Genomic DNA, 8754 nt, shown 5'->3' with positions numbered 1-8754 from the left:
GACAACCAAAACAGCACTTTAAAACGCTTTCAAAGTTCCATAACACACCGCGGGAGATCCGTTTCCTACGTGAATCTCTGGACTATTTGGGGTGAAATGGCTCCAGAGTCCCGCTCTGGAGGCGCAGGCAGCGCCCCAGTCCGGAGCGAAGTGAAGGAGTTTACGCAACACGAGGCGACAGGAAGGATGTGCCTCCCCGTTAGCGCACACGCAGGTGGCGCGAGCACAAAAGGCGCTGCTCGCTCCGTCCCGCCCTGCTACACGAACCCGCGGAGGGGAGAGGACTCACCTGCGTGGGTGATGTCGGACAGGTCATAGTCCCTGGCGGTCCGGGGAAACTCCTTGAGTTTTCGGTTGGATAAGTTGAGGGCGCCGCTGGCGGCAGCCTCCTCCAGAGCCTTCTCCACGCTCCGACTGGCCGCTACGGTGGCCGGCAGCTGGGCTCCATCCCCAGCAGCCATCAAACACACGGGTCTACCGCTGCTTTCCGACTTTCTGAGTCCGCCGCTCCGCTCACATAACCCGGGGACGGGAGCTCTTCAACCGGGGCGTCTCCTCCAGGAAACTTCCGTCCGAAAGTAGAAATAAATCCACGGAGAAGCAGGTCCCGACGCGAAAGGGAGTCTTCGCTCACACAACGGGAGCTCGAGGGTCCGAGCAAGCGCGAGCTGTCAATCTTCCAGGAAGTCACGTCAAGCTGGAGAACGCGCCACGTGCCCGCGACTCTTCTGCCCTTTCAAAATAAAAGCGTGAAGACGGCGCAGACTTCTCTGAAGACTCTTCCATCCAGGAGGGTTTCAAATCCGGAAAACAGTCAAAACAAAACCTCATTGGGTTTTCACTTTCATATTTTTATTATTTTATTTTAATTAATAGATTTTAATCTTTGAATTGGTTTTTATGTGCTAGTGTGGTTATGATGCAAGCAGCTGACCACTCTTGAATTTCCTTCAGGTATAACGATTCTATTCTTCATCCTTCTGCTGCTGCTTCAAAAAGTTTTTTAAATGACTCATCTGTATGGAGCCAAATCGGAGCCATAAATATTTGAAACCCAAATCAAACATTTTGGAAAAAAACATTGGTGTTTGGCAAAAAAAAGGAAAATGTCCATAACTTTTTGCTATTCTAAAATAAATGTAATTATTTTCAGCTTCAAATGTTCTGTTTTATAGGTTTCAAAACTCAAAACTTCTGGTTTTATTTATTTATTTATTTATTTTCATTTTCAAATCTGAAAATCTGAGTTTCAAAACTTTTGGCCCCATTGTGGCACGGTGTGGTGGGGCTAACATGAAGGACCAATCAAAATCAGTGAGGGCAGTAACTTCAAAACAGTGTTTTGGACGATCGGTTAGCACGCCACAAAACTCTGCTTTTTACACCCGTTTTAGTTCAACTTCATACTATGATGGTACAGACTAAACAGACATTTTCTGACTGTAATTATCAGAGTTCTCAGAGTCAGTGAACGCACCAGGACTGAAGTTAACACCCTCATTGATTTTGATTTGTCCGCCTGTTAGCCCCGCCACAATGGGACCAACATTTTTAAAACCTAAAATTTCAGATTCAAAAATGAAAAAAGATTTTAAACTGAAAAAAAAGTTTTGAAATTGAAATTTTGAGTTCTTAACCCAAAAAACAAAACATTTTAAGCTGAAAATAATTCAGCTTATTTTAGAATAGGCGGGATGGGCTCCGGCACCCCCGCGACCCCGAAAGGGATGAAGCGGACAAGAAGATGAATGAAATTTTTTTTTGGCCAAACACTAATATTTTTTTCAAAATGTTTGATTTGGGTTTCAAATAATATTGCCGTCAAAATAGCTCCTTACATCTGGACTCAGATTTTGTCTTCATTCTTCACACACAGGTAACATTTTCATCAGCCAGGTTGTTCTAACAGCATTAAACCTTATCTTCGATGGAGCACCATCAGTTTGTCTAAAATAATTCTGTGACTAGAAAAACACACCAGCACGAATATACAATATTACAATGGTAAATAGGAATTTAACACACACATATATTCATTTTTCATTGTCAGGAGTACTCCAAAATGAACTTTACTTTAGTGGGTAAAACCGGAAGTTGCTTGAATCTCATTCAGTTTTACCATCAGAGGGTGCTGCCTGCGCAGGGTGCGAGGAGCAGTGGGCGTGGGCCAATGAAGGGGCGGAGCTTGAGCTTATGCCAAAAGGGAAAACAAATTATGCCGATTTTTAGCTGGTACACTTTGACTTTAATGAACTGAAATATTAGTTGTCCGTAGCAGCGAGTTCCTCATAATAATCCTCCTTTTTACGGGAGGCCAGTGACCTTTTTTCTTCTTTCCATCAGATCAAGTTGCCCCAAACTAGGTCTGGGGATTGTGTGGTGTTTTTTTCTTTGTTTACAGTGGTGCCAAACACATCTTTATGGGTGCAAATGCAGCGTCAGTAGGCCCGCATTGTCTCCTCATGGCTCCCATGAGGTTTACTGCCCTTATTCATCCTTTCAGCATCAGTAGATTAATACACTTAGTACACACAATATCTGCACCAACACATACTCAGACTGAGACTTTTCCTGGAGTAGATTCAATGGATGGATGGATTCATTTTTCTTTTGGAGAACTCATCAGTAAGATTGTGTGGATTAAAGCCTCTGAGAATTGTCACTAAAAATAATTCCAACCTCGACTCTAAATGCAAATTCCAAGTTCATGTAAAAGTGAAGATGCTCAGCCCTCAGGATGTGTCCTCTGTGGGGTTAAGATATTGCTGAATGCAGAGCAGATGTTGGAACCAGTATAATCACCCATAATGTGTATACTGCATTTGCGTCCATACAATGAATGACTTGGGCACATGTGCGTGTATTCACAAATTTGCATTTGTGTTTTTCCCCTCCACCCTTCGTCCTCCTCTTCTTTACGGCTCTTGTTTCTGCCTCCCTCCTTGGACCATCTGTCAAGTGTCGGGCAGAAAGTCCAGCTGCAAGCAGGGCTGCTCCGAGTGAGACCAAAACCCATTCAAAGCCACTGGTTAACCAGTCAAACCCTGAAATAATAATGCCCCCTGACCTACCCCATATATCTAACAATGCATAGATAGATGGTAGGATTGGGTCTACAGCAAGATGTTCATTCAGGTGCTTTGTTTTCAAAGATATTTTTTAAATTGAGCAAAGGTATTCTAGAAGTTTAACTATGTCTTTATTCATTAAGTTTATTGTTACCATCTTTGTTCTGGACAAATTCGTGAAAAAACAGCAAAGTGAGTTGTTTGCATTGCACTAAGAAATCTTGCAGTCATTTATTCAAATTGTACAAACAACAGGGAGTCTCTCAACTTACAGTGGAGAGGATGGTAAAACACAGAAAGGGCTTTAAGCTGGAGAGTCAGCTGTTCCAGAGTCAGATGTCCCAACAATCCAGAAATCTCATGAAAGAGATGCATGCCGTAAATTGGAAAACATGTTAAAGTTTCAAGAAGCCTTAAAATATGTCCTAAATAAGGAAACAAAAATACCTGAAACAAGTATAGCACAATTATAAAAAAACAGGAGTCAGTGTGTTAAAGGAATCAACTCTGGTGAAGACATTTGGATCAAAAAGCTAAAGCAAGGATGCCAAACTCAATCGGACAGGAGGCCAAAATCCAAAACATACCTCAGGTCACGGGCCGAACAGGAGAAACATTTATTGAAAACGGTAAAACTTTTTAACATAATAATAAACTAGATTATATAGCATTACCTGTGGCAATGCTGGTGTGAATGCTGTAAGCTGAATTTGACCACTGAAGATGCTGGAGCTGATAGCTGACTAAAATATTAGTTAAATGCCAAATTAGCTAAAAAAAAGTGGAAAAAAACTAAATTAGGCAAAACACCTACCGTGTAAATATAAGCCTAACTCCAAAACAGCCTAAAAAAAAAAAAAATTAAAAATTTAATTAGTAAAAATAGCTTGCTTGTAAATATCAGTGTAGCTCCAAAACAGCTTTAAAAACGTAATTTAAAAAAACAGAATTAACCTAAACAACTAGCAAGTAGCTTAAATATTAGTTAAAATAGCCTAAAAAATCTTAGTAAATGCCAAAATAGTCCTAAAAGCAAACAGAATGGCCATTTTTAAAACTCTGAAACTGTCGATAATGACTTAACTATGAATAATAAAAAGGCAGGAATATTATTCCAGAATAAATCAACTTAAACCTTTAATAACTTTCAATATTTTACTCTCCATAAAATATATTTTGTCATAATTATACAAGTTAGAAATAAGTGCAAGATAACATCGGGTCATTAATGACAATAGAATTAAATGATCTGGAGGGCCGGATCTGGCCCCTGGGCCTTGACTTTGACACGTGAGCTGAAGTGAACAACGAATTTCTTAGAATAAAGATCTTCAGAGCCTCTCTAAAATTATTTAAACCACCTGTTACGTAGTTGCTCTTTGCAGCACAACCCATATAAACAAACTTGAGAAAAAAAGCACCTAAAAAATAAAAAAATCACAATGAATGTTTCTCTAACTGGAAAATTGAGTCTCTACAGCGTTAAGTTTAGTTATCAAAGAAAGAAAACACAAGTCTCGTATCAGAAGCTTTGTGTCCTATTTTCCCAGCATTTCTTTCTAATTTTGAGTCCCTGTGAGTCCTCACAGATTAGGGACTGACTTTCTCACGCTCTCTGTCCGTCTCCCCTTCCTGTAACACCCCCCACCCCCCTATCCGTCTGCATCATATTCCAGCACGAAGACATCTACAGCAGTACCAAACCTGCAACTAGGGCTGGGCGATATGGCAAAAAAAAGAAAATCACGATTTTTTCAATTTTATTTCACGATTTCGATTTTATCACAATTTCTTTAAAATAAATTCAAATGGACAAAATTGGAATTCTAATGATTTTAGTTGAAAGAAGTAAACGCATTTTGAACAAATATTTATATTTATTCAAATTTTAATTTCCAATGTATTACAAGCATTGATATATATTACTGGATTGGCCTTTGCCTATTCGCTCCTATAGACATAGACACAGGTGCCATTGCTATGCATTGGTTCATGGCAGCAGATGCTGTTTCAAAAATCGGGCTAGCTCCCTCATTTCTTAAGCGATTTTTACAAAATATGGCTCGAATTAAAGCTTAGAAAATTATCTGTCTTGTGATATATTTAAATAGTTATTATTTATTAAGATTAATCTGTAAATAGTGCAAGAATTGCACCTTCTACTGCTACAGATAATGCATTGCTGTCAAATGAACAGCTTCTAAATATCAGTGAGTTTTAATTTTGCCTCTGTGCTAAAATCCATAAAACAGAGCTTGTAAATGATTGTCACCCAAGACCAGAAATGAGGGAGATTGATGAAGTTTATAGCATGAATGACTGATAAAGTTTAGTTAAGTCCTTTCTCTATTAAAAACATCACAAAATGCTTAAGAATAATAATAATATTTATAAAAACACAATTTAATACATTTTCAAATGAAACTGAAGCTTTTATTATTTTTGGATTACATACATGGTAAATAAATCTCAATTGCTTCAGAATTTACCTTCAAATAAAGGATTTCATTGTACTTTGAGAAAAAGGCTCCAGCTAGCATCTTTAACTGATACAAAAACATTTTTAAACTTGGATGATAACATCAAATACATCTGCCAAACTGTTAAGATTCAAAACACAGAGATAATAACAGTAAATGTTGTGGCAGGTTAAAGTTTACATCCACAGCTCCTTCACTTACATCTGCTCTCTGCTGTGTTAATGTCACTGAGCAGAAAGCTAGCGTTAGCATTAGCGCTGTATATTCTAGCTGGGCTTTCTCCAGTCCGTACGACCAAGAAAAAAGCTCAACAGTGACGCCACGGATTAATAAATTCAAACTCACTTACACTTCTTAAAAAGACAAAAAAAGTGCGACCGACAACAAGATTTAGTCTCTTAAAGTAGCTAGCCACGAGCTAGCAAAACAATGCAGCAACGTGCATCTTGATGTGCATTTTACGTGTTTCCAACATGAATTTCAGTGTTTGTGCAGGTTGAACGTAAATATGTGTGATTAACATCAGCTATGTTTAAAAACACGAAACATTAATAAAAACATACATCGAAGAACCAAACTAGCAGCATGTCTCTCATGCGTTGCTAGCACCCACTTTAGCACACAGTCCACGGTTCCCAGCCTGATTTCTCTCTATTAAAATGTGATTCCTGTCCTGTGATGATTCCTCTCCATCTGATTATTTTGTTGTCAAGGTTTTTGAAGTCGATTGTAAAACACTGCGTCTCTTTTTGTTACTTATTTGGACCTTCGGCATTCATTACTCGATCCATAATGATGGTGCATGTTTGTCACGCCGTATGTCACGTGACTTCCAATCTAGTAATATATGTCATTGATTACAAGAAAACACACCGGGGAGGGGGAGGAGGAGGAGCAGCTCGGATTTAAAGTCACAGGCAGTCAACAAGCTTTTGCCTTCTCGCTCTTGCAGCTTTTCGTAGTAGATCGTGATAAAAGGATCTCTCAAAAATGACAGATCATCAGCTTTGGAGATCGTAAGACGGTTTTATATCGTCATATCGCCCACCCCTACCTGCAACTATTTGAATAGAGCAAAATGAGACTATGCTTCTGTGTTTTGAATGAGTCAATTGGCATGGAACAGTTAAGAACCCAGACAGGTAAAGAACAAATGTGTGCCTTCTCTACTGTCTGTTTGAGCTGCTGGAAATCCAATTTCCCTGAAAGAGACATGAAAACAGATCAATGAAATTAAGTTTAAGAACTCAACTGAACTGCATCAAATATGAACTATCTGTAACATTCCTCGAACAAAAAAGAGAAAAACAGAGCAGGGAATACACTGCACAAACAGATGAAGTCCACACATTTGCTTCCTGTTCCACTGTAATCCCCTACAGTCCCTTATAATTGAAGATGGCAACATTGAAATTGAAGCAGCTTCAAGCAGAACACTAGTGAGGGAAGACCAAGAGACAAGGACCTCCAGCGTTTCAGAAATGGACTTAAAAGTGACGGTGAAATGAATGAATGCTGTGGAGGTCAGAGGAGAGAGTGGGTGACTGACTGCTGAAAGGGGAGTGCGCCTAAGAATGAAAGGTATGTGATTTAGACGTGACCAGCCCACCAGCAGCTGTGTGTGTTGTCTCAGACAGGCAGACTGGCACACACAGCCTGACTGGAGAAAGCTGAAGATTTATGTTAAAATTCACTGAACCCATTCTAGGATGGAACAACGGAATGATCAGAAGATGCTTTTTAACTCTTTAACACCTGAGCTCCAGTGCTTGCGTTCTTTGATTTACTGTTCTTTGATTTAATTTTTAATTGTTAACACGGTCAACGCAATTCTAGATATATTATTATTGATATATTTGGGTTCACCTCCACGCACAGCCTGGGCTCTGAAACTCAGTCCCTCCAGAGGTTGGACTCTCTACCATTCTGGAATTGCCCATGGTGAGAGGCGGCGGGCTGGGGTGGGCTTACCCGTGAGTCCCCAGCTCAGCCGCCAAGTGTTGGAGTTCACACTGGTGGACGAGAGGGTTGTGTCCCTTCGCCTTCATCTGGCCTGGGAACGCCTCGGGGTCCCCCCAGAGGAGCTGGAGGAAGTGGCCGGGGAGATGGAAGTCTGGGAATCTATGCTTAGATTGCTGCCCACATGACCCGGTCCCAGGCAAGCGGAAGAAGATGGATGGATGGATGGATGGATGGATGGATGGTTGATTGATGGATGGTGCTATGGCATAACTGAGTGGACTAAATTGACTTTTTTAGTTTTTCTAGAAGATATTTAGCCGTCCATCTGTGAAGACACCAAGAACCAAAGAAAACAGAACTCTCATCACAAAGGTGAAGATGAAGTCTCCCACACTCATCACATTTTCATGCTTGATTCCCACCACCCACCTGAGAATGAGCTGGGAGTAATTAGATAACAGCATAGCAGAAACAATGCCTGTGACTTCTGAACGAGCTAACAAAGAGAAGACCCACGTTTACATAGCCTCAGTACCTACAGAAATCCCAGCTGGACTTTGGTGAGAGACGAGAATAGAGTCGTTAGCAGTACTGAGGCCAGGAAGGAAGGGGAGCAACAGAGAAAACAACACCGTCCTCCCATATGTGTCAGGTGTGTCTAACAAAGTCTGAGAGCTATACATGTGGGAGAGAAGGGAGGAGCAAAGCTATCCAGTGCACCAGGATGACTCGGACCAGGAGAATTGGAAAAGTAAAGATGGTACACCATATCCCCAAGGTTCTATTGGGTTCTGGTGACTGTGGAGGTCATTGGAGTCCAGTGAACTCATTGTCATGTTCTAGAAACCAGTCTGAGATGATTCCAGTTTTATGACATGGAGTCTTATCCTGCTGGAAGTAGCATCAGAAGATGGTACTCTGTGGTCATAAATAGATGGACATGGTCAGAACAATACTCAGGTAGACTGTGGGGTTGGAACCATGATCAGTACTAACTCAAACACAAACTTCATTCATTTGTGAACAACGAATTTCAAAAACAAATTCACAAAGACACACAAAATTAACATCCCTCTCTCCCCCAGTTCTTCCCCCCACCCCCCAAGTTCCCCCAATAGGACCCTTGTCAACAAAACTGAACAAAGAGCAAAAACTGCAGATCCAAGGAAATAATCTGGTTTGGTACTACTGTGTAGAAACGATATTACGAGGATCCACTTAATCAAGGCCCAGCCTGACCACGG

The 8754-nt window shown here is 40.7% G+C and overlaps 1 protein-coding gene across 2 annotated transcripts in view; it reads right to left on the bottom strand.

Annotated features, from left to right (window-relative positions):
• lrch4 (leucine-rich repeats and calponin homology (CH) domain containing 4) overlaps nt 1-719 on the bottom strand; it is a 51485-nt gene extending 50766 nt beyond the window's left edge. The window contains exon 1 of one of the 2 annotated variants that reach the window (XM_024288284.2): nt 290-719. In XM_024288284.2, coding sequence (XP_024144052.1) covers nt 290-461 — 172 coding nt within the window. In that variant the 5' untranslated portion in view covers nt 462-719. The remainder of the gene's footprint in view (nt 1-289) is intronic. The other variant, XM_024288283.2, reaches the window with a different exon arrangement.
• Nucleotides 720-8754: the final 8035 nt, after the last annotated feature.

The sequence above is a fragment of the Oryzias melastigma genome, linkage group LG18 (assembly GCF_002922805.2).
Source record: "Oryzias melastigma strain HK-1 linkage group LG18, ASM292280v2, whole genome shotgun sequence".
NCBI classification, from domain to species: domain Eukaryota; kingdom Metazoa; phylum Chordata; class Actinopteri; order Beloniformes; family Adrianichthyidae; genus Oryzias; species Oryzias melastigma.
The sequence above is the reverse complement of the archived record's forward strand: the minus strand, read 5'-3'. Positions and strand labels throughout refer to the sequence as shown.